The 26,278-nt window shown below is 37.1% G+C and overlaps 2 protein-coding genes across 6 annotated transcripts in view; one reads left to right on the forward strand and one right to left on the reverse strand.

Moving 5' to 3' along the window:
* The window catches only part of LOC110837050 (uncharacterized), a 29,865-nt gene extending 13,682 nt beyond the window's left edge, over positions 1 to 16,183 (forward strand). The window contains exons 3-11 of one of the 5 annotated variants that reach the window (XM_022078815.2): positions 388 to 555; positions 1,908 to 2,109; positions 2,198 to 2,272; positions 4,153 to 4,301; positions 5,329 to 5,359; positions 6,642 to 6,752; positions 7,329 to 7,463; positions 7,540 to 7,626; positions 8,385 to 16,183. In XM_022078815.2, the coding sequence (XP_021934507.1) occupies positions 388 to 555; positions 1,908 to 2,109; positions 2,198 to 2,272; positions 4,153 to 4,301; positions 5,329 to 5,359; positions 6,642 to 6,752; positions 7,329 to 7,463; positions 7,540 to 7,626; positions 8,385 to 8,489 (1,063 nt within the window). In that variant the 3' untranslated portion in view covers positions 8,490 to 16,183. The remainder of the gene's footprint in view (positions 1 to 387; positions 556 to 1,907; positions 2,110 to 2,197; positions 2,273 to 4,152; positions 4,302 to 5,328; positions 5,360 to 6,641; positions 6,753 to 7,328; positions 7,464 to 7,539; positions 7,627 to 8,384) is intronic. The other 4 variants (XM_022078818.2, XM_022078817.2, XM_022078816.2 and 1 more) reach the window with 4 other exon arrangements.
* LOC110837046 (uncharacterized) lies at positions 15,815 to 25,050 on the reverse strand. The gene is made up of 9 exons (XM_087361009.1): positions 24,853 to 25,050; positions 22,937 to 23,142; positions 22,343 to 22,432; positions 21,516 to 21,627; positions 20,814 to 20,890; positions 19,194 to 19,379; positions 18,735 to 18,906; positions 18,110 to 18,189; positions 15,815 to 17,436 (listed from the first exon to the last, which is right to left on the reverse strand). The coding sequence occupies exons 1-9, from the start codon at positions 24,855 to 24,857 to the stop codon at positions 17,276 to 17,278; spliced, it is 1,089 nt and encodes a 362-aa protein (XP_087217135.1). The 5' UTR covers positions 24,858 to 25,050; the 3' UTR covers positions 15,815 to 17,275.
* Positions 25,051 to 26,278: the final 1,228 nt, after the last annotated feature.

Genomic DNA, 26,278 nt, shown 5'->3' on the forward strand with positions numbered 1-26,278 from the left:
TAATATTTTATACAACATAATGTTTTAATATTATATAATTTTAACAACATCATTTAATTACAACGTTTGTGTATAGACTGTGAAAATAAATATATAGTTTCATTAAGGTCCAGTCAAGTTCCTTTGATACTCATTCCTATGTTTATTTATTGACTTGAGTCCTCTGTACAGAAGACTGGTCATCTAATACTGTGTTTTTTGTAGACCATGGCCTGGTAAAAAACTATCCCTAAGGCGCCATTCTTTTGTTCTGCAGACTTTTTTCTTATAACTAGAAGCCTACCATTCCTTTCATATTCTTGCTTATAGATTTCATGAACTGTTTAATTTACTTATTCCAAGTGGAAGTGATGATTATGGCCTGCTGCAGTACTTTATTTGTTCCAGCGTGAACAAGATTGGAACCCTATCAGATTTCCAGTTCTGTCGCAATCTGCAGGAGCTGTATGTACGCAAGAACAACATTCGGGAGTTGAACCAGATCTTATATCTACAAGATTTGCCCCGACTCAAGTGCTTGTGGCTCGAGGAGAACCCATGTGCTGATACAGATCAGTAAGTGGCTTTAAAGAGGGTAAAGACAGGTTTGTCCCTGTGTTTATTTAAACACTCAAAATACTTGCAGTTCTAGACACTTTTGTGCACATGACTGATGTATGATTTTCATTTCTTTCAGCATGCAAAAAAGGCAATGATGAAATGAAATCTGTTATTTCAGCTTTGGTTTATAAGATGGAATAGCTTTGTAATTTTCATTGTATATTTAAACACCTTGACTGGTTGCATACAGATGTACTCACATGTGTACATACACAGATCATTTTTTTTTATATATATACGCAACGCAAGATGTGCAACAGTTTTTAAAATTGATAGACCTGATGATGATGTAATACACATCTAAACATGTCGTCAATACAAAATGTAACAAGATACAGTATCTACTGAGAATGTTATAATTTTAAGTAATTTTAAACAACATTATTTTAAGTTTGTGTATAGACGGAAAATAAATTATTGTACAGATCATTTTGTTCCTTCCTTTCCAGTTTTGTTACCTGTTATTCGAGGCCATATGAGGGTTCTCTGCTTAATTACATACGTATAGCATGATCTAATTGGAGGTTCTATCCATGCTAAAAGAATAGCATTCTGAGTGAAACTACTTTAGTTACCTAATATTACAATAGCTGACAAAAATATTGTCTTTCAGTGACCATGTACATTTGCCACTGATGTAAAATATTCTTACCTTTTGTGGTTTCTGGTATATTATTTCAGATTTTGATCTGTAAAACATCCAAAGTACATGGAGTTTTTCTGTATACTGACTGAATTTTGCAAGAATTTCAGAGGTATTTGCTGCCTCCATCATCTGGGCGATGAGTTGATGGAGGCAGCTAACACCTGTGAAACATGGTTAAACTTCTACAAGACCGTACTGTGCAGCATCCCAGAAGACAGTTATTGTCATACTTTCTCCTACGAGAACCTGAAATCTCACAAAATGCTGTGCATGTTGAATGAACCACTCTGTTTGTGTGTGCTTGCAGTATACAACTTCACCATTTGATTTATAAGTACTTGCAAGATTTGAGGTTTTCACAGCGGTGAGTATGAAGATTTTTTGTCTTCTGGGTTGTTGCGCTGTGTAGTCTGGTCGATGTTAACCAACGTTTCAGAGGTCATACTGCCTCCGTCATCAGGGCGATGAGTATGAAAATTTCTGTCTTCTGGGTTGTTGCGCTGTGTAGTCTGGTCGATGTTTACCAACGTTTCAGAGATCATACTGCCTCTGTTATGACGTTGGTAAACATCGACCAGACTACACAGCGCAACAACCCAGAAGACAGAAATCTTTATAAGTACTTGTTTTCTGGTCAGTTAAGTTACATGGTTCTCTATAGATATCGACTGACTGTATTGCGGACTCTACCGAATCTCCAGAAATTGGACAACATTGCAGTACAGCCAGAAGAGGTACAGGATGCCCTGAGGAAAGGTCGAGAGTTAGTGCACCCAGAGGACATTCAGGATGTATCTCCTGCAACAGATCGTCACTGGGGATCAGGTTCCAGCAGTCCATCCCACAGCCCCACACAGCATGAGGTATGTTTAGCCAAGGTGTCTGTTAAACAAGCAGCAAAGAAGCACTGATTTAGCACTCATATAAACGTATCAAGTGATGTTTTTGCAGGAATACATACCTCAAGTGTACTACAGAGAGTATGAGGAGGTGGAGCATACAGCAAGGATACCTAGTGTTGGGCAGGTGAATTATATTTTAATTTGTTTTCAGTTGGTGCATGCAGCATGTTCTCCTCTGCATCAATTAAGACTTCAACCAACCTATTTTATGTTTGTGTCAAGGTGGATGTGAGTTCTTGATGTCTTGCATTTTTATTTTATACATCATTTTGTTATGGAAGTAGTATGTTACTGAAATCCTTTTACTTCAGACTGGCATTACACAACTAACTATTTATAATACTTTTTAGAATAAACACATTCTCAAACTGTACACCCTGAGTTGCTTGTGGCATGATGATCTTTGCATCACAGCCGTGTGCTACATACCTGTCTGTTATTGTGACTTGTGTTCATGTTGCTGTGTTTGAGAAATGTACAGTGATGGTCTTTGCAAGACTGGACCATCCGCTCAGTTCACTTTGCTCTTTTCCCTCTGTGTTTATGTCTGTGTGTGTCTATCATGGTCATAATCTGAAACATCCATATAAATAAAGGTCAATTTCTTTTAAATGAAGGTTACCTAAAGCCAGCTCTTTGAACATTAATATTTATAATCACGTTGCTCATCTTGATTTAAAATCAACTCCTTAATGAGGTTTGAGAAACCAAAGAGGACATATATAATGTTTTTCTTTCCTTTAGTAGCACTTGGGGTGCAATCATAGATAGGGGGGGCCCTTCCATTTTTTTAATGGGCAGGGCAGAAAATTATTTGTAAATGAAAGAAATTTAAAGTGAAAATGAAGAAATGTTTGCAAAATAACATGGAGTACTGTAGATTTTACAGTATGCCATCTCTGCTGTTCTGCATGAAGTGATCTGAATTGTGTTTGTGACGTTTGCTTTGTAGCTTAATCTTGCGCTTAGTTGTGGCACTTGGCAGGAAATATTGTTTGAAATATGTATGTGCATTCCTTTTCTGCCAGTGATTTTGGGGGAGTCTGTGGCCTTCAATTGTCTTCTGACCATAACTGACCACATTTTCTCAGCTGTTATGAAATTTCAAGGTTTATTGCTGTATCCTTAGCAGCTCATTATTTAATCCTGGGCCAGCCATGTTCACTTAATACGTTTACAAAATGTTTAAAATGGATTTTAATATTATTTTGTTGAGTTATATTTACAAGTACTTATTATGCCACATATTTTTAGGTTCAGAGATGTTGAAGCTTAACAGTTGAGTCAGAAGTTGTCAGTGAAACATACACAAAGAAAATAGGCTGTAAAGAGATACATTGAAAGATGAGTTACATAAATTTTGTTATAACCTATATTTCGTGCACATTATTTCCATTTGGAAACTTTATAGTAAACTGACTACTTGAAAGCCTTAGGAGGATGATAATATTTGAAATGATTCTTTGTCTAAATGGTTGTGGAAATGTGAGTTGGAGGAACTGTAATGGTACCATATCTTTGAGTGCTGTTACCTGTTAGTATTAGTTACAGCTCTGTTATGTAGGTTTGTCACCATGGCATGACTTCTGTTTAGATGGCATGTGCGTTTTTTAGTAGATTGATCAAAGAAGACCTATACCAGAGGATTAATATTTTCAAAATGTATTAGTACCTCAATACTGATAACCTTGTTGATTGAAGGAGTTATAGGTGGTGTGTGTAAACATGTGTGGAGTTTTTCTGGGTACACAGAAAACTGAGATATTGGTAGGATATTATATATTAAAATGGGATTATGTTTTGGCATGTGAAGTTTGAATTGAATGGGCTGAGCATAGGGTCCTTTTGCAGATTTTTAGTTTATAGTGCTGAACTGTTTCGTTTTTAAAAGTCATCTCCACAGGCAGATTATGAACATAAAGAATCTGATATCTGTGCCATTATGAATACAAACAGCTGTACTTTGACATGAGTATGATAAGGCATGTTTTATGATGTCTACAGACAAGTCCCCCAAGACGACAGGGAACTGGTGAACGGGAGTCAGAGACAACAGATGTACGGCGACACTCAGCCTTGATACATGATGATGAATATCACACATCTTATGAGACAGACAGATGCAATGCTAATTATGGGGCATATATTCCCACGTGAGTACTTGTGATTAATATCATGGATTGAAGTGTAACAGTACTTATTCTGTTTACTATATCCAGTATCCTACTGAAAAGTTGAAGATGGCGGTCTTGTGGGTTGTTGCACCATGTAGGCTGGTAGAAGTTTACCAATATTTCAGAGGTCCTTGCTGCCTCCATCATCAGGTCACCCTGGTGGAGGCAGCAAGGATCTCTGAACCGTTGGTAAACTTCTGCCAGACTACACGGTGCAACAACCCACAAGACCGCCATCTTCAGACTCACCGCCGTGAAAACCTAAAGGCATACTGAAAAGTTCACTATGCATTAGGTGAAACAAGAGTTATACTGCATTGTGTGAAATTACAGGAAGTGAGTTGATGATGCAATTAACATGAATAACTAAAACCAGAAAAAGTGGAAGGTGTGAAGCGGTTGGGTCTTGTTTACATCTCAGTAAAGAGAGGAACTGCAGCAGATCTTGAACATTTTCTCATATGAATGAAATAAAGTGAAAATACATAACCAGTTATCCACATCAGAAATAGACAAATGTAAATAGCCTGGGGCCTGATCCAGTTCATTGATGTGTTTACAACAGCAAGCCAGTGGTCTCTGTCCTGAGCCACATGAATCCAGTCCATGTGATCACAACTTATTTCCTCTAGGGCCAGTTTAATTTTATGTTCCATCTACTCCTGCTGAGCTGTTTTTTCCCATCAGGTTTTCTACAAAAATTGTTTATTTATTTCTCATCTCTCCTATTTGTGCTATATGCTCTGCCTTTTCAGTTATATTGATTTAATTACTCTACTAATAGTTATGAAGAATACTGATCATAATTTGGACTGTTCCTTATTATGCAGTTTTGTCTAGTGTCCTGTTACCTCGCCTTTGTCCCAAACATATTCCTTAGCATCGTGTTCTTAAACATATGAATCTGTGTTCTTTTCTCAGGGTGAGAGTGAAAATGTATGAATTAAAAGAAAACCATATGCTGTCATTTCATGTCGTGTATGAATGTTTGTGTATTTTTTTGCAGATATTCTCAGCAGCAAAGTTCTCCATATGAAGTGAGTATAACTCCAGTCTATTTATTATAATGAGACATTCTCTCCTAATTGCATGTAAATTATTTTGGAATGCTGATTTACTAAAAAGCCTAGAAATTATGCTTGAAACCTCCATCTAAAAATGTTTAAGATTAAAGTTACAGAATGTATTGTAACAAACACTTCATATCATTACAATGACAAACTTTTTGGATATTACCCATTATTCTAATGCTAATTATAAAACTATAGTTTGGAGATTGGAATGTATCCCCTTAACTAGGTGGAACCTATTCTGTTGAGCCCAGTTGATAGAGGTAGTCGTTATCTGACTCTTTTATTTATTGGGCTGAACAGAGTAGATTACACCCATTGACAGTGACATATTTCAGTCTCTGAAACATAGTTTTTATTTAGAATGATGGATAATATGCAAGAAGTTTGTCATTGCAGTGATATACCATCATCATAATTGTATTTTGTGATATTTATATAATAGTATGACTTGTATTTGTATAACATGTATTGTATTATTATGACTTATTCTACATCCTATTGTCATCTGACTAACTTATGGATCCATGGAATGTAATAAAGATGTATGTATGTGTGTGTGTATGTTTTTTAACCATTCAAAGACCTGTAAATGACACCATGCTTGCCCATGCAGCTTCATTCAAGTGGCAGGTAACAAATTGATGGCTATCTTCAGGGTTGTAGTGTCGTGTAGTATAGTAGGTTTAACAACATTTCCGAAGCCCTTGCTGCCTCTATCATCAGGGCGATGAGATCACCCTGATAATGGATGATGACATGTGGGTAAACGTCTACCAGATTATACAGTGCTACAACCCAGAAGACAGCCATCTTTATGCATACTGCTGTGAAAACCTCAATTCCTAATTAAAATCAATTTTGGGTTAATGGCATTCAGAGGCTGAACTACACCCGTGTTGTGCAGAGTGAGCGATGTGTACAAGAATGAAATAAGTGTGAAGTCAATAAATAAAGTGAAGCCTTAATGTATGATAGGCTGCATAGAAGTGGAATAAAAACTCTGTTTCAGTGACTGTCTTTATTTTTATCATCAAATACTGATCAGAGTGACTAGGTTTTTGATATGTAAACATATTTACCTGTCAAAAGCAAAAGCAGTGGACAGCCTTTGATGAAGAAAGTGGACGTTCTGCCTGAAATGTCTAGAGTTTTATTCGATATGCATTTATTTACCATGATAACTTCAGATTGTCTTGTCTTGTTAATCTTGTGTAAGCTTGCTTTCACTAACCTTGGTTGTATGTAGCGCTCCCCTACCTCCACTAACAGTCACCCAGAAGAAGCGTCACCATCGGAAAGTATTAAGGATGAGATCAGCTGCCCCATGGCCATGTCAAACAGCATGCCTCTGATGAAGGTCAGCAGTAACATTGATAATGTGGTGCATGGAATACATATAGGGCAACTTATTTTAAAAAGTTATATCATCATGATTGTACTCCTGCTTGTATTTCCAGTACATACAAGTAGAATCAAAATGCATGTGCGAAGAGTATAGTTTAAACACCGTGTTCAAGGCTAATATTTAAATTATGCAGAAGAGAAACTTGGCTCTTATGTGGTTAACAGTTGGGTATGCTGTATATGTTCATCCTTCTGGTTGTCAGTATAAACATTGGTTTAGATATTGTTTTATGCAGTACAGAAATGGGACCAAACTGATGTTGCTGTTGGTTGAAATTTCTGGTTCTTGATTGTGCAGGAAGTGAAGAAATACTCTAGCAACTCTCCCATAAATTAAACACTGAACTGAGAAAGGATTTTAGGATTTACCAAAACTTTTGTCTAAAGCATGTGTAAGAACTGATCTTCTCAGTCTAATCTTGTTGGTAGCAGTGGTTTCTTGGTGTCAGTTAGTGACAAATTCTTTCCTCTTTGGTTTATCTGGAAATTGAGTTGTTGGAATACAAGTAGACACTGATCCGTCTGACAGGATTTGGCTCCAAATGGTGAAGAACTGCACCGAACTAGCAGTGGGCACTGTTGTCATGGAGGCCAGGCAGCTTGTGACAGTAGCAGTGATGGGAGTGCAAACAGCAGCCAGTGTGGGGGGCGGAGCGGGCGGGGGGTGAGTTGTGAGCTCAAAATCTATGTGGATTTCTGATACTGATGAATCACAATTAATGTGATTGTTAAACCCACAGGAAGAAGATCCCAAGCAGCGAGTCAGTACTTCGGATAAAGGACTTTCAAATTCTAGGCCTCTGTACCCTCGCAGACCTATCACTAGGGTGAGTTTTTTTTAAACACCCATCTGCATGTGTGTCTGCACAGTGTTGCAAAATCAACTTATCTCAATTGTGTGCATCATCCATATGCATACATAAGGACTGATTTCAGTTCTGACAGATTGACTTGATTCCATTCACTTGCTTAAGTTACTAAAAGACAAAATCACCAGTCAGTCATGTAATACAGCACTGGGAAACAGAATAGAAATGTTTTTTAGTGGATGAATTACAGGAGCTTTACTTTTTCATACCAAGACTCGCTATTATGAAAAATAGAAAATGAAGTTCAGATTTTCATCTTCAGATGATACCAAATGTCATAAAAATTAATCATGCTGAGGACATCAAAGTTAGCAGAGTTATCAGCTTACTGATTGTGTGGAATGTCAATACATGATGCATGGGCCTGGGGTATTGTGAGTACTGCTTATGGCACTGAGGGTTTAAACTGAAAGATTTTAATATTTAGTTTTCTCTCTTAAATATTTTAGGTAAATGGGTGTTTAGATTATTTTATACAAATAACAATTTTCATTATTTTGATATTTGTTACATCAGCATTTGACCATATATGTTGTAACAACATTACTTTGAGCACTAATAAACAAGATTTTCCATGTTTAGAGAATATACACACTGAACTTTAAGTTTAATGTGACATTGCATTTGCATAACCTATGTTCAAGTTAAAATTACCTTACTTTTTTAATTTGGATCTTAACTGTCAGGTAGAGAAGTCTCTGTTATGCACATTTCAGAGTTCCAACATCCTGTCAGCTGTACTGTGTCTAATAAAGGAGCTTGACTACCCAAACCTGGAGGTAGTGGAAATGGCCGTCCGGTCACGTATGGATGAACTGTGACTTTGCTGGCTGTGTGGGCGACAGTTACAGCTGTATCGGGAGTATTAACATGATGTGCAACCATGGCTGTCTGAGGACATTCCAGTAGAAACATCTGCAGCATTCAAACATACTCCAATGGCAGTTTAACCCCTCTGCACCCACATGCCATCATCAGGGATTATATAAAACATTAATGCCATTCTTGTAACTACCACTGTTTTTGTTTTGCTAATTAGCATTTAAGGCTAGGAGTAGATAGCAGAGAAATGGTTGCTGGTATCCAAAGGGATAAGACAATGTCCAGTGGCATGCAGACATTAGAAGGTCAAGAAATGTTCTGGCTTTGTAAAGTAGTGAGAAATTCAAGAAGATTTATCCCATTGTTCTATTTTCAGACTGTTGTATCCACACAAGACATATTTAGTGAGTCCTGTGTCTTTTGACTTCGGTGTTTTGTCTAATACACCTTCTTTGAAACAGGCCAGGATTACAGTGTTGAGAATAACTCATATAGCAGAGGACAAGGTTTGAAGCTTGGGGCAGAAACAAATAAAAATAACTGTAAAGTAGACAAAAAAAAAGCATTGTCATTAATTTATACTTAATGGTGAAGATTCTTGTGATAAAAACAAGCCTACCAACTACCATGGTTGCTGAATAAAATCTGTTTTCTGGAATCTGACTTCTGCTTTTGCTTTTGACAGTATGGCTTACTGTTGTGAAATTTACTTAACCATAATATACTGTCATAAATCAGTTTTCTGTTCTGTGTGTAGCTTTTTATGGCAACAGAAGTTGGTTGAATAACTGCATACTGTTGTTGAAATGTGTCCAAAGCATTGATGTTTCTGTGGTGGCAGGCTTGAAGTATCAGTATACATTTTTTGATATTTTAAAAGTATAATTACAGTATACACATATTTTATCGTAGTATTTGTGAAAGATGTACTTAGGTGAAATGAATAAATTGTTTTAGAGGGAATGTCATTTATAGGAACAGAAAACAATTCAGAAATAACAGGGTTTACATTGCCAGTGTCTGCAAATGTATAAGAGAATCTTAAATTTAAAACTGAGAAGACAGGCAAAAAATTAAATGAGAGAAGGAACAATGATATATACCTACAAGTGCCCATGGTGTTACAACCACAGAGAAGTATTGACAAAATATACAATGGTCTGTAGGAGAGATTAATTGACCCAATATAGTAGATTTTATACTTTTACCTGATGACAGAAACAAACCCAGCTTTTGAAATATGTTTTAATCAAAAAATAGGATAATGGGAATAGTCCAAAATATTTGTCAGTTTGATGTTATTTCAAGTTACGACACCAGAAGGGTAAACATTTTGTACCATTGGCTGATATTGTTGTCCTCTTTTGTGAAAACTACTCCAAGCAAACACTCTGTAGAGTCACAAGAAAACTCTCATCCAGATGTGATCTCCATCTAGTAAATTTTGTGGTTATTTAGCGAAGCTGTATCAATTGACAGTATTGCTCATCATGAGAAAAGAATTTTGAAAATGAAATAACCTTGATCCACTATGGGCTTTTGTGTCACAGGTACCATGAATGTAATGACAAAACAGTGTGCATAACAGTAGTTAACATCACGGCCAAGTGGTCAGGACTTCTTCATATTTAGGAGGTTCCAAGTCAAAATCTTGGTTGGAGATTGACTATCCTGACTGACCGTTTAGGCAGATTTCAGGATAGTACTTTAAATTATGCCATGGCCATTTCCTTTCTTACTCGGTGTGGAGACAGTTATTCTGTCTGAAGTTTTTGTGGGTTTCTTTAGTTGATTAGGCAAATGCTTCCTTTTATGTCCTTTTACATTTCACTGTTTACTGATTATTTTGTCATCTGGCACTGCATAGTCTAAGCTACTGACAATGTTGTTAAATAAACCATAAATAAATCAAATTAATGATTCCGAACTTTGGAACCTATAAACAGTTACTGCTGCAAAAATATAGTGACATATTTAAAATTGCTTCATTTGCTATGTGTGGTGAATGTCAGAAAGGTGTGCACAGCTGCTAATAAACAATTTAAATGTTCCCCTGAATATGCATTTTCAGGAATATACAGTTTCTGAAAGGTTTTTTTAATATAGATTTCACAATTGTCTTAAAAATGTATGTAATTGCTAGTCTTGTAAGTATTTCCATGCTGTGTTATTGTGAATTACAGTGGTTACAAATGAATGTCCATACTGCTGGACAGGAGACATCTCTGACAGCAAAAATCCATGTTGTGTGATGTGTTGTACATTAATTTTCAATTGCTCTAGTAGCATAAATATTTTGTACATAATGTTTCTTCTTGTGAGATTTTTACTGCAGTCTGTATTCACTTTGGAGTCTTCTGGGTGTTGGACTATGTCAGAATGGTAACCGTTATCACATTTCTTCCAAAATAGGTAATTTTTACTATTTTGGCAGAGTGCAACACCCAGATAATTGTGTCCTGAATTTTATTGATGTGTGGTGTTGAGGGCAGACTGATTTGGATTCAGTGTAGCCAGTTGTAAGAGAATATGAAACACTGTTGCAATGAAAAAATGAAATATTACAAATTTCTCAAAAATACTCTTATATCCCTAAGTCTGATGATGCAATATTATGTTGTTTGTTTTTTTATGTTATTGCATACTTTTAAGTTTAAGTTATTGTAGCTAATTTGGCTATGTCCAATGAATGACCAACTTTGGTATAAAAATGCATACATTTTTCCAGTTTCGTACTACTTTAATTAAATCAGAGGTTCTCAATCTATGGCTGACTGATGTGTTTTGTGTGGCCCACATACATTCTTGTAATATTGTAACACTGTAAAACGAAAAAAAAAAATTATCACCTGAGTTAAATATTTAATTTTGAATAAAGTTGAAATTAACGAATTTGTAAGAGAAAATATATATGAACCTATTTTTGATAGTGAGCATAAGTTTTAATAAATTGCCATGAATTTTCAGTAAATTGTCATCTTTTATAACCCATCAGTCCATGAGGCAGTAAGAAATGATAAATGTAACCCAGGCCATAAAAGTTTGAGAACCCCTGCACTACGTAGAAGGAGAAGTGAGATGTTAAATGGTAACATAAGAGGCAGGTCATAAGGATCTGAAGGAAAATTTATTTGGGAAAGTATATAAAGTTATTCGAGTTGAAAACAAGTTCATGGAACAAGAAGTTGGTGAACTGCATGCTAATCATGAAGTAAAGATTAGACATGTCCTTGGAGTCCAGTTTTATTAATTTAGATGTTCTCAAAGTAGGATGTGAAGTTCTCACAGTAGTATGTACAAAGATGAGTGATGCTCATGATGGAGGCAGCTTAGCACTGAACCTGATAAGATAGCCATTTTATGATTTTCTAAAAAAATGGATTTTTTTGAGATACCAGGTTCTCATGGCAGTGAGTGTTTAGGTGGCTGTCTTCTGGATTGTTACACATGTAGTCTGGCTGAAGTCTCCTGACATTTCAGTGATATCACCCTGATGATGGATGCACCAAGCGCCTCTGAAACATGAACTACTACCAGACTACATGGTGCAAGAACCCAGAGGTCAACCATCTTCATGGGATTTTTTTATGAACTATATACACATGAAATATTTTGTTATTCCTTCCAACTTCTGCTTGAAAACAGTTTACTGTTTGATGGGCATGAAATATTTTGGAAGTTCATTGTGATATTTATGTAAAGTAGTGTGTTTTGTCCAAATATGAATTTGGATGATACATTTAACAAAACTTTCATAGCTAAAGTAGTGGTGTTTGTGAGTGCCTCAAAACTGAGCAGGCTGATCTAGCATTGAGAGTTGCAGGAGCAGTCCATGTTTCTTAGTGATTTCACTGTCTGTGCTAATGGATGGATTTTAATAGAATTTAATATTGTTAATTACTGTTGTTGGTCTGAAAGTTCTCTACAGTTGACTAGTGAGGGCTGCCACCTTGAGACATTCACAGGGGCCTGTTTTCACTCCCTTTGGATTTTTATGCCTGTATGCACTATACCATCGATCTAATTTTGTATAACTTTGCACTGATGTCTGTTGATATATAGTTAGTATTTGTTACATTTGACTCAGTTGGAAACTTGAGACAGGGTGGCCACACTTCTGGAAGGGATTTTTTATAATAAAATAACCACAACAAATGTTCTAACTTTTGGGTCTCTGTATCAGATTCGCTGGTATTGTGAATTTTGTTTTTTGATAATAGCTGTTAGATTAGCAGATACAAAAATATTCAAGTGTGTAAAGAATGTAAGTACTGGAGCATCGAACAGGATAAAAGTATCTTTATTTTTACTGTGCATTTGATTACCTTTATTGTAGCTGATTGTTGTGTTAAGGAGCATTTATTGTGCTTCTTATTGTTAATCATGGTTTTAAAAAATGTTTCAATCAGGTTTGTTAAATGAGATGTTAAGTTTAATTTTGATGTAAGATTTTAAATCTGGTCATAAGACAGTGTTCTGTAGGCTGGGACAGAACAACTGTGCCAAAGATGTGGATGTATGCTCTATCAGGAATAATTGGGGTGGAGGAAAATGTACTGGCACAGTTATCTGTATAATGTCTAAGAGAGATTTCAGGTTGTCATTCCAGTCGTTGCACTGTGGAATCTGATAGAAGTTTACCAGCATTTTAGAGGTACTTGCTGCATCCATCAATAGTGAAAGGGAAAATAATAAATGAGGGCATTAATTCAAGTAACAAAACAGAGCAATGGTTACTTCTGCTTTCAGAAATAAAATGAACAGGACTGAATGCTTCTCATGAATTTGTGTTTCTAGATGATGATGTTTTATGTTGTGGCCACCTTGTGGAAAGTGTGTGTGTGCGTGTGCATCCGCCCACATGCATATGAGCTATGAACTACTAACACAAGAATTGTAAATTACCATAAATTTTACAATGGCAGCTAACAGCAATGTTAATGACAGAGCTTATTATAATCAAAGGTTGTGTATTATTTGTTGTTTTCAGAGATGGAGATTATGTAATGAGGCTTTAATGATGCATAATGGCTCATAGTGCTTATTCCTGTGGACTTTGGCCCTCGTTTAGAAGGGACAGCTTATATTTCACTTTGAAACTAGTATATTTGTATACCTGCTTCTGCTACTGCATTCAAGTTCTGAAGACTTGAACTGTGAATTAAATATTTGAAATATTATGTAGGCCATCCTCTGACATGCAGTAGCTTATTCTTTTTTTTTACGTTCTGATATTTCTCTCCCATCCCCATTCTAGATCTTTGTTAGGAAACCAATGTCATTCATTCCAAAATAGTGTTGGAAGTAACAAAATAAAGTGATGTTATTTAATTTTTTGAGAGATGGGGTGTGGTTTTGGGTTACAGGCAGCTGTTCTGTTGGGACTATACCATGTAAGTAAGTCCATGGAGCTAATATTTGCTCAGCTAGTCAGAAAAGCTCCTTACCTTTTATGGAATCAAAAGATTCATTTCCGTGTTCACAAGGGCTCATCACTGGACCCTGTCCTGTTCAGTCCACTGATTTATTTAAGATCAGCCCTCATCTGTGCCAAGTGGTCTCGTCCATTCAGGTTTTCTAACTTAAATTCTGTATGTATATATTTCTTCTATGGATACTACATGCCCCGCCCATCTTATCCTATTACATTATGTATTGTAATTCATACTTGAAATGTTATTTATTATTAAGTAGAACAATGGGAAGAAATTGTGATGCCGGAATTATCTGCATATTCTTTTAACAGTTGACGCATGAAGTGGACATTGCAGAAAGAGACATTCTTAAATGCTTTTAATGCCTTGTTCAGAACACTTGAGCATTTGTCGTCTGAGACGTGCTAGCATCTCAGTGAATGATTTTAAATGGCATATTCCAAACTGTTACTGAAATAGGGACCTCATATTCATTACTTCCAATGAACTAAAGCACATAAACAAGTTTTTTGTTGTTGTAATCTTCATAGATACATTGAAGCAGAAACTGTATAACTGAATAAGGGGGAGTACAATAACCAGTTCCGACGGGGGCAGAGGATTTTTCCTCTAGCCTCTGCGTCCAGACCAGCTCTGGGGCCCACCCAGCCTCCTCTACAATGGGTACCGGGGTCCTTTCCCGGGGGTAAAGCCGGCCGGGGCGTGATGCTGACCACTCACCCCCATCTAGTGCCGAGGTCAAGGAAGAGAGGAGCTATACCTCCACTCACCCCAAACGCCTACATGGTGTATAGTGGGACAAACTTTACTTTACTTTTACAATAACCAGTTAGAGGAACTGCATATTTTGTATGAATTCTGTTACACATTCTTCGTTACTCTTCAATAATCTGCTTCAGGATATCATGTAGGACTTGAGGTTTTCATGGCAGCAAGTTAGAAGATGGTGTCTTCTGGTTTGTTGTACTGTGTAGTCTGGTAGTCTACATAGAACTTCAGTTATATCTAGGAATACAGTTGTGTTTTTCAGAATATTTTCTAAATGTTTGACATGCAGTATGATTGAACATTGTGGTCAAGTGCTTAGCCTCCTGCTTTGTATTTGGAAGGTCCCAGGTTCAAATCTCAGCATGGAGACCAGCTATCCTGACAGGTTTTTTGTGGTTTTCCTTAATTCCTGCTAGGAATAGTACCTTTGATAGGGCAGGAACCACATTCTTTCCACTATCATCCTCTCATTTGATGCTACGTAGTCTGAGATGTTGAAAGTGTTGTTAAATAAACTATAAATGAATAAGTAAGAGAGACAACATACTAAACGAATTGCAGGATTTATGGCCAGAATCATTCAAGTGAAGAGAATCTTGAGTTTTTGTTGCCTCCTATTGTCTTTTCAAAAATTCACATGTTGGTGTTGCCTGTCCTTTATAAATGTGGTGCCAAGGTTCACACTAGTGGTTGTGGACATGTCAGTGGAAAATCTTACCAATTCTCTGATTCTAACAGTAGCATGGCCACTAGAGGGAAGCAGAACTGATGTACTTATTGTTGAAATGTACATATTTTGTTAGTGCTAGGAATAACAGTTTTATGAATGTTAATGAAATTAATTTGTTGACCAGCTGATTGTGATGACGGTACTGTGTAATGGAGGTTAGCTGGCATTATTATGCTATTTATTGCTTTCATTGTGTGAAGCATCAAAGCTGAATGAATTTCTGTCTACTGGAGATAAGTAGTCTTCTCAAAACATTTTGTCCAAAATTGTATGATCTGGTCTGAACCAATTACTGCTAGAGATTAAACAAGCCTGGCATTTTATCAGTAAGTGTAGTGTGGATAAATTTCTTATGAAGGGAAGGAGAAGATATAATTATTTAAAGAACTCGTTATTTTAGAAATTTTTTATTATGAGTTAGTTGGTAAGAATGTACATGTTTTGACATACAGGATCTGTGTGATAAGCACTGTGGTGGAGTTTAGGAACTGTTTGTAACCCACAATATTAATTTTTGTCTTACTGGAAAGTGAACGTCACATCTGATAGCAATCTGAATGTCAGCTTGACCACTACTTCTGATGCTTTATGATGCTCATTTACCTCCATTACTGTCAGCCTCAAGCAAAACAGATCTAATAAACAGTACATCAGCTGATCAGCTGTATGGTTTTGTTATTAATTTCTTCTGTATCAAGTTTTGTTGACTGTTGCATAAATATTTCCGTACTGTACTATAAATCTGATGTCATTCCTATCAGCCATGCCATCTTTATTGCTGTGTGATCCATCTGGCTGTATCTAGGGTGTTCCACTGGTAATTATCCTTTTATTTCCACCTCTAGTACCCTGTTTGACAGGCTGTTCTTTTCATTTTCCCACATTTTTTAAGTGAACTGGTATCTGAGTTTTACATTATTGTTTTTATGTTAATTTTAGGTGAATTCACAACTTAAGGTTGCAAGAATGCCTATTATATTTTCTACATTACTCTATCTGCATGTAACACTTTAAAGGCTGCAGAATGGGGTTTGATGACATTTTATATTGGGAAATCTACTAAAATTGATCAGAATATTCCATTTTTTATATAGAATTGAACAAAATAATGCACATCAGTACCACAGACTGTGATGATGGGGATGACAATGCATGTCTCTGCCCACTACTTCTATTGGCTTGTGTGGACAAGGACATGGGACAATGGACCACTGGATAGTGAGAATGAGAATATCGAAGTAGTTTATCTGGTAAGGTGTTTTATCTATTGTTTTTAGTTATCTGTATCACTTCTTCCATTTATTTCCAAGTATTATTAGGAGTATTTTAGGTAAAAGAATTCAGTTTTACAATAGCATGTGAAATAAAGTATGACAGATCAGGCAGGGTGCCTGTGATAATATGAAGGTTTAGTTCACTTGTTTATGACAATATAATTAAGAGGTTTATTTGGGCAGAGACTTCGACTTTACTATCACAAATATAAATTAGTACAATTATTAATTTAAAAAATTTCTAGCATGAATCACTGAAAGGTAATTCTTATGTTGAAGAATATATTTACATGATTTGAATTTGAGTTGTGGAATGGGAGGTTAACTTCTGTGGCAGTGGTTTCTTGGTTGAGTTAACCTCGAATAAACTGAAATATTTTATTGCACTCCACATTGCTGAAATTGTTAGGTCTTAATTTGGAAAATGTCTGTTGATCTGAACAATTTAACAAAATATTTGAAGACATTCATCTAACCTTTTATGTTCGTCTGAATACAACTTTGAAAACACTGGAATTATGTAATACTGAATGCCTTTGGTTGCTTTGTGTATTCAGCTGTAGAGAATTCTTCTTTCATTAGCACTGGACAGGTGAATCAGGACATGCTTTATCATCAAGGAAGCCATCTGCATCTATGCAGTACCTGGTGCCATTGTTAGTATACTGTTCAGGATTGTAGTTGCCATTGCCCAGGCATTGATTTGCACTGCCATACATTTTATTGTCCCGAGCACATCCTAAAACATTTGATTTTTATGTGTAACATGAATTGAGTATAAAATGGGGAAAAAACTGAACAGGGCATGTTCATCTCTCCATGAACTGTTAACATTATGCTCTTGTGGAGTGGATTTTTATAAAATTTTATGTTGAAAACTATCATTAAAATATAAACAGTAAGGTTTATATTTATATAGTGTTGTTTCCATATCTCAAGTTCATTTGTCCACCAAGTAGGAAATTATAAAAGCAAGAGTGTAGGGTAGTCTCCAGTGGCATAATATCCATACCAAATTTAATCCAGTCCATTCAACAATTCTCATATTTAATCACGCAGATGGTCAGCCCTGTATGCATTCATTTCATACATGTCATGCTAAGAATTTGTAATAACATTAATGCCTAACTTGAAAATGACTGAAGCTAAGATGATACTTGCAAGATATTAATACATCAGCGTAGCCACGTTCAAAAACACAATTTGACCAGTCATACTAATGGCACTAAACCTGAGCAATTCAAATGAAATTACATGTAGTATTTTGGAATACTAAAACAAATGAAATGGAAGGAAAATTAATGGACCAAAAGAAAATTATGCAGACTTTGTTAACATGCCTGTAATGTATTGTGTAACTTAACCAGTTCATAAGTTTTTGGCCTAAAAAATAAATTGTGGTCAGTACTCACTGCAGTTCATGGCAGCTGCATCCTTCACCTCAGCAGCATAGCCATTAATTCTGCTCTTGTCTTTCCATCCACAATAGAATCTGTAAGAAGAATTGGATACCTTGTCTGAGTGAGGAAATACATGAGGAATGTGTATCAGAGTTATACTTTATTGAATTTAATTTTATTTTCTAGGGAAGTGGTATGATGCTATTGTTATCTTTGTTCAAGAGAACAATTTTTCCACCTGATCTAAGTCTGAATCTGGGTCTCTCATTTCATACAACAGTCTGTTAGTGCTGCCTAATCAGAAAGTACCAAACCATTGTTTTTAGCTTTGGTTTTAAATTTAATGTTTATTATTAATTTAGTGATACATTAGTTACTATGTAGGATTTGAGGTTTTCACAACAGTGAGTCTGAAGATCGCTGTCTTCTGGGTTGTTGCACTGTGTAGTATGGTAGATGTTTACCAGCGTTTCAGAGGTCTCCGTCATCAGGGCAATTGCCCTGATGACGGAGGCAGTATGACCTCTGAAACGTTGGTAAATTTCTACTAGACTACACAGTGCAACAACCCAGAAGACTGCCGTCTTCCTCGCATTAATTACTGTTTTTGATTACAGTTATCAACTGATTGACTTACTGGTTTCCATCCTGCTGCACTGCACCATAGCTTCCATCCAACTCACAGTTTGTGTGAGGGAAGTTTGGGTTTATTGAATTATGTGCTGCCATCTCAATCTCTATTTTCTTCTGGGCAAATAACAAACTCTCACACTGCCGCAGATATCCTGACCCAGTGAGTTCCTTGTCATCTATAACAGGATGGTGATTATTTTAAACATATGATTTGCAAGAGTAAAATACAAGATAATTCTAATTCTGTCAAATTACAAAAGGAATATAGAGATTCCAAAGCAATACAAACTCTGTTTCCTTCACCCACAACTTGCACCTCCACCATGCAATGGTGACAGGTCATCGAAGTATCACTGCTCTTCACCCACTGAATTTGATCACTTTATCTGACAGAAGGAGAGAACGTTTAGAATGCTGACGTAATTTCTGTCACTGAAAAAGTAAAACTGGCAATGATACTCACAACATGGTAGCATTGTCATCATATTCTCAGGCAGGATGCGAGAGATTGGTGTGCCAGTCCTTTCTTCTGCACACCAGCACATCCCATCGTCACATTGCAACTCGTCATAGTTACCTTGTTCATTACAATGCAATGTCACATCTATCCGACCCTGTTCCTGCAATTCCAGCACTCGACGGCTGCATGCTGTGGCACAAGAATGATTTGCGGATTGTTTAATGACACTGACTCATCTGAAGAAGCCAACGGTGATTAATAAACTAAGATAATTTGTTATGTGTAGCAAACTAGTTGATGGAGAATACTATTACAATTATTTGTTTTGAGAAACTGAAGAAGAACCATAGGAAATCTCAGTCTGTATAGCTAGTTACCTATATGAGATTCTCATTGGTCTACTGGGTTGCAACAATATGTGTACTTGTAGGTTGCTGTCTTAGTGGCATGATATTCATACCAAATTTCTTTGAAGTGGTTTAAATGTTATTGGAGGGGGGCACACATGGACAAGCAAACTAGCTTTTAAAAGTATATTAATTTGTTAAATGATCCCTTTTATGTATGGCCATACATGAAAGGGCACCATTTTTGGTAGATATGAACAGCAAATTGATGTTTTCCTTCACATTCCCTGATGATGGAGACATTGTCTCTGAAACGGACTATGATTCCATTTTGACATGGCTAGTAGCGTAAGGAGATTTCATTGCATTTAGTCACCACAAAAGCCTCAAGCGTTATTCATTACTGAAATGTTAGGAACGTTCTATGAAATGTGTAACAACACTAGACTTCTGTCAGATCTAATATTCTAAACACCAGCTCAAGCACATGTGGTGTCATGAACAGTGTCTTTTGAGGTATTTTGGCTAGGCGAAATTGAAACGTGATAGATTTCGGTGATCTGCAATAACATAACCTTGCCACCTTTAAGTTTTCACAGTTGAGACATGTTTCCTGTTGCTAAATTAATCTATATTTAACAAATTCAGTTCATGTTCTTTTGCCAAAATTTTCTTTAACTATGGGAAATTTAACAAACAGATGCACAGAACAGTTAAATCTCTGATTTCACAGCTGAACACAGTAAGTTTAGGCAGATAAAGTGTGATGAATGCTAAGTTTTTGCTAAATAGCATTTGATAATTTTCACTTTGATCTGTGTATAAGCAAAATGTTTGTTCGTTATAAAACTTAAGTACGTATATATGAGAGCTAGTTAGCTCAATCAGTATAGTGACTGGTTACAGGCTGGACAATTGGGGTTCGATCCCTGATGGGCAGAGGATTTTCTTGTGGCCTCTGCATCCAGACTGGATCTGGGGCCCACCCAACCTCCTGTCAAATGCGTGCCAAGGTCCTTTCCTGAGAGTAAAGTATGACCAAGGTGTGCTGCTGACCTCTCACTCCCTTCTAGGGCTGAGGCCGAGAATGAGTGGGAGCTGTACCTCCTCTCCCCGAAGTGCCAACATTGGCACAAAATGGGATGGCTTTACTTATATACAAAACCTGATAACACAGCTTTGTCATCAGGTTCTATAGCCTGGTGACTGAGTATGCTTATAACTTTGATTAATTTTCTATAGCGTCTGTTGGGATGGTGGATCAACGTGAACTCACCGCATGTCATGTTTTCTGCTTTAGACCATAGCTGTTCTCCAAATATTCTCTTCCCCTTCTTATCAAAACAGAAGCACCTGCAATGAAGCACATGGCAGTTCCGTGTTTATCTTCTCAGGTTATAAACATATCAATAACACACTAATATTTTTCTATTCCGTTCTTTATCAGAACAAAATTTTCCATGGTGAGGGCAAATTCCAGGATGGAGTGCCAACTGGCATATCCATCATACATTTAGACTTAATGAGATTAAAAAAAATATGGTTGTTTAGAAGTGGTCTCAGCTTGCCTTTTGGCTCTGGGAAATAAATACTTCGTTTTGATTGTTTTGACACATTTAGTAACCATCATGAAATTTATTGAACTGAATTTGAAAAGAAACCTTGGATAACAGACCAAAAAACCCCTGGTTGCCTTGGTTCCAAATTGGCAGGTTTATTCAAGACTAGGATCAGAATTCATGGTGACACTCAGTGAAATAATAGGTACAGCAGAGTCAGAAAAATGACCTTTCCTTTGGCATAAACAAAAAATATAATTGTCTGCACATGCAAGAATCATTTTCAAATATAATCAACATTAGGATGGGCATAATTAAAGATGAATCTTGAACTTTTGTTAGAAACACAAAACTATCTTTTCTTAGCTGCAGCTTCCTTGCTTTGTAACTTCAGACTGCATCATAAACTCTTTCCATACCTGCCAGTGGGCTTCTCCCCTTTGCACTGTACAGGTCCATAGTCATATCCATCACACCTTGGTCTCCAGGAATTGTAGTAGTTGATATCAAATTTGTACTGGCAGGAACACGCTGCAGAGACACAGAAATATAGGCAGTAGTGGCAGGTTATATAAGAATCTACATAATTTTGTGAAGGCAACTAATACAGTGAGACTGGTGCAGTGAATGGCTGAGAATACAATACAATGGGAAAAATATATATTAGGCACAGTAAAGTATCGTTGCATTTTCTATTTAAGTGCTAGACAGAAATTCATCATTCCATTAAAGACTGGCATTGCAGTACAGACTTCACTCGTAATGAAGATATACTGCACTGCAGGCATTGCTGACCACGCGTCACCATCTAGTGGGCAGGTTAAGAATATGTGGAAATTTCCATTCACCTTGCTACAATGTTAAAGCACGGACAATATAATAAATTGGACCACACGATACTCTAATAAAAGAAGATAAAATATCATAATTCCATCTCAGACCTAAATAGAGGTATATTTCTTGAGGTTCCTAAAATGGTGAGTAAGAAAATGACTGTCTTCTGGAATTTTGCACCCATACATTCTGGTAGAAGTTTACTGGTGTTTCAGAGGTGATTATTGCCTTCATCATCAGGGCAATGTTTTCCATGATGATATGGGCAGTGTGCACTTCTGAAATATCAGTAAACTTCTAGCAGACTACATGGCACAGCATTCCAGAAGATAGTCATCTTCATACATTCTCTACTTCTGTGGTGGAACTTATAACATTTTTACTTGTAAAATAAAAGAAACCCTGTACTTACATTTAGCCACACATATGAGTTGCTGTACATCACATTCATATCCTGGCTTGCACGACATAATGCCATTTGGTTCACACTCATCACCTTGTTCTGTTAAAATAAAACAACGCCTTCGCATCAGTCATCGTGAGTTGGCAACACAACGCGTTATGGTAATAATAAGTTAACGAACTGAAGGAGAGTAATGATAAAAGTCTGTAGACAGTGATGGTATATCCTGTCTGACCAAGGAATGACAAATTTTTTTGGTGGGAACTTGTGAATATTTACATCATATGAAGGCTTTGTTCAAATCAGATTTTGTGGCTAAAATTTTGTGTGAATTTCTCATCTCTTTCATGTATACTACATGTTCTGGTAGTAATAACAATTATAACAGTGAAACAACAATAATAATACAGACACTTCCATATATATTAATGCCATGAGCACTCTCCTTCCCTACTAAATGTCTAAAAATAAATCAGAAACCTCTGAAAGGAGGCCCCTATGCTACACGTAGGAGATAAAAGGGTATGAGATGATGAAGAAGAAGAAGAATGAGCACTATGATTTACGATAAACTAATGTTGAGAAGCACTATTTCACACTCACGTAGGTAAGCTGTGCAGCCATCACACATGTCACAAACTTTGGATCTTGGCTCCCATGTGCTGTTCTGAGGACAAATATTTCTGTCATTGATGCATTGAGGATGCAGGACTGTCATTTCCAGACCAGGACATACCATTTCAGTATCACCTGCAACTGCTATGGCTACCAGCAGTGGCCATAGGTTGCTTGTAATAATGTTGTGAAATCTGCAAAGATGGGTGTTATTTTTAGATCCACGTGTCTGTTCTGCTTATGTTTTGAACCAAGAGCTATTGTCATCTAAGTGTGCACATAGACTACACTGAAACCTGCACACAATAAGACGAAAGGAAATATTTGGCGTGACCCGGTCTCCCGAACTTGGTTTACTCATTGCAGCGCGGTTTAATATGCTCTTATCTCAAATAAGTAAGGGGACCCCGATTTCTTCTTGCACCCGGGCCTCAAGTATCTTTGCATGACAATGATATTTATCATTGTAATTTTTACATAGTAGAATTCGTGTTTTTTAAAACTTTTTGTCAAAATTAACTTTATTGGGGAGCCCCAGGCCTGTGCCTAAGTACAACCCTGTGCACGTCACAGTCAAATGCGCCTCCTATCAAATGATCAAACAATGGACGCCTCGTAGTTACAATAGGTGTTCAGAGAGGTCTCTGTCCATTTCTCTGGAACACGCCTGAACATGTTGGCACCGACCGTTGTCACACTATGGAGAGTTTGTGAGTGGATTTCGTTGCACTCAGGAGAAAAGATTTGGCCTCGGCAGAGTGGAAATTCGACAGCAATGAATCTGTGACTAGAAATCGATGCAGTCCAGTTGAGGAAATGATGGGGCGTGGTGTGGTAGAATTCTTAGTGCAAATTAAGTTAACTTAATTTTATGATATAAAGTGAACACTTTACGAATGGTCAGTAGTTGAAAGAACGGTAAAACGTACAGTGGGGATAGCGAGATGATAAACCATGTAAATCGATGGAGAAGAACCTGATTTTGCGTGTTTGCATTTCAGCTCAAAGAACAGCGAACTATGTGAAGTGTGTTTTCCAACAGTGAAAGAGATTAGACAGAAGGGATAGGAGAGAGAGGAATTATGTAGAGTTAAAACCTTGTAATTTCTGACAATGTCCTATGTTTTCCCGAAAAGTCCATCTGCACTGCCAAGGCCAAAGCTTTTCTCCTAACATACGGCACGAAGATATGTCATAAGAAATTATATTATAATGCAAATCTAACTTGTCTGATCAGACCACTCTTGAAAACACATATAGGTCTAATGCAAGATTGCGCATATGTATCTTTCTCAAGGTCCATAGAGAGGACTTTGGGTAAACATCTTAGACTATAAAATCTAAGAGTTCGTTAAGATGATGAATTATTTGAATAAAAATATGAAAGGAAATTTTTATTCAAATCTTAGACTACATCATCTAAATCGCCGTTTCTCAGTCGGTGTATAACCGATTTGAAATCCGATCTTTTTTGTGAATGTCCAAATAACAGTTCGTTATTAAGCCCATAAATTGGACATCCCGCTTTGGCAGGGTCTGATGGGTATGCAATGCGATTTCAGTTAATACCCGATTAACATAAACATTTATAGGCACCACATTCTTGTTAATAACATTTTTATTCATTATTTAGTCCCTATAAATACACATGCTTCTCCTTTCCTTATTATCCAGTCGGATTAAGTCAAATTACACGTACATTTATTGAGATAAAACCAATCTAACGTCACCTGTAATGGACGTTTATTCGTCCATAACACAGCCGTGTTACCTGAATGGCATAAACGTCACATAAAGCGGGTTGATTTTTTGCAGCAACAGTTTATAAATGTAAAATATGTCCTAATAACTGTGTTTACGAATAAAAATAATATATGTATTTCTCTAAATATCATGATACGTACAGCATTTGTTGGGTTATTCCAGTTCCAATTGTTTCTTCTCTTCACTAGCGACGAAAATCAAATGTGATCTTTATCAGACAACTCATCTGTTGCAACTGTTATCGGGGCGAGGCACCTAGGTGAGGAGAGATAAACGCAGTGACGGTTCTTGGACACTACGCAATCAGTCATTCAACGGAGTCATTTGTACAGACATTCGGTAGAGAGGCGTACGTCAATAATAGATTAGTGGTTTTCAAATGAATTTTTCCCGAAAGGCAGGATAATCATGCTGACAGCTCACCTCCATTCATTACCATGGCTTCACACTTCACCTTCTATTTACTACGAAGACGGTAAGAGATGTAGCCCAGACCGAAGTGGCCTATAGATTTCTGACAGATCAAATAGATAAATCATAGAGACGATGTTCAAGTTTTTCATGCTCGTGTCATTGTATTGTTCCTTGTGTTTGTGTTACTGGCTATTTCCACCACGTGTTCTCGTGCCTGTTATCGTCTGTCCACAGACGTTGTGCTCGAAGATGGTCGTCCAGAACGCTCGTCATCATCGACAGAGGTTCGGCCATTTTTAAAACGTGAATGCCACACACGACCCATTGCGGATTCCCCAAATGCTTGCTTTAGCATTTCATAGGTTTCCGTAGCCGTTTTGGCGAGTCTTTGGCAAAATTTGATGCACACGCCATTCCGAAATCGCAGGAGGGTCGGTGTAATGCACTACCAAAACGCCCGTAACTAAGAAACAAATGCTAATTCGATGATGCCGGCTGGCACACTGATTCACTATGAATGTAGGCCGCACCCCCTAGCGGCAGAAGCTCGTACTACATCCGGTTCGCCCTCTATTGACACAGTCTTGAAACTTTCCGATCGCACCTCGTACGTCGAGGACCCTCGGTTGGGACAGTCCCAGTTCTCGTGCGGTATCTCGAACTTCTCCACGACTATCGTTCCACTGCTGCAGGTATGGCGTCTTCGTCGGGTGTTGTCCGTAAAGACCGCGGGCGACCTGCATTCGCATATAACGTAGGTGTTACACGCCCTCTCTCACGAGACGTAGCTCCAGACGTCAAAACACATCAGCGTCTGGATGACGTCAGCCATAATAACGTAGAGGGTATTTTCATGCAGCAGAAACAGTTCGACTATTACAGGCACAGTAGTTTAACAGGTATCGCAGGAAATAATGAGTACCAACGTACGAAACTTTGGAATTAAGAAGTTGAATACCTCTTAGCTAAATTCCAAAGCTAACATTGAATCACGGAGACTTCACTGCCCCTCGATAAAAATCAGTAACGACTGACTTTCATTTCCGGGGCTGACATCTATCTACGTATGTGAAAGATGATGTACAAGTCCTTCCAATCAAATCGAACCGCGTAATTTTCGGTTTAGAGATTTCTCCGTTAGAGTTCGTGAGT

The sequence above is a fragment of the Zootermopsis nevadensis genome, unplaced genomic scaffold (genome assembly GCF_977971745.1).
Source record: "Zootermopsis nevadensis isolate Lab colony 2312 unplaced genomic scaffold, Znev_1.0 Znev_ptg000050l, whole genome shotgun sequence".
In the NCBI taxonomy this organism is placed as follows: Eukaryota; Metazoa; Arthropoda; class Insecta; order Blattodea; family Termopsidae; genus Zootermopsis; species Zootermopsis nevadensis.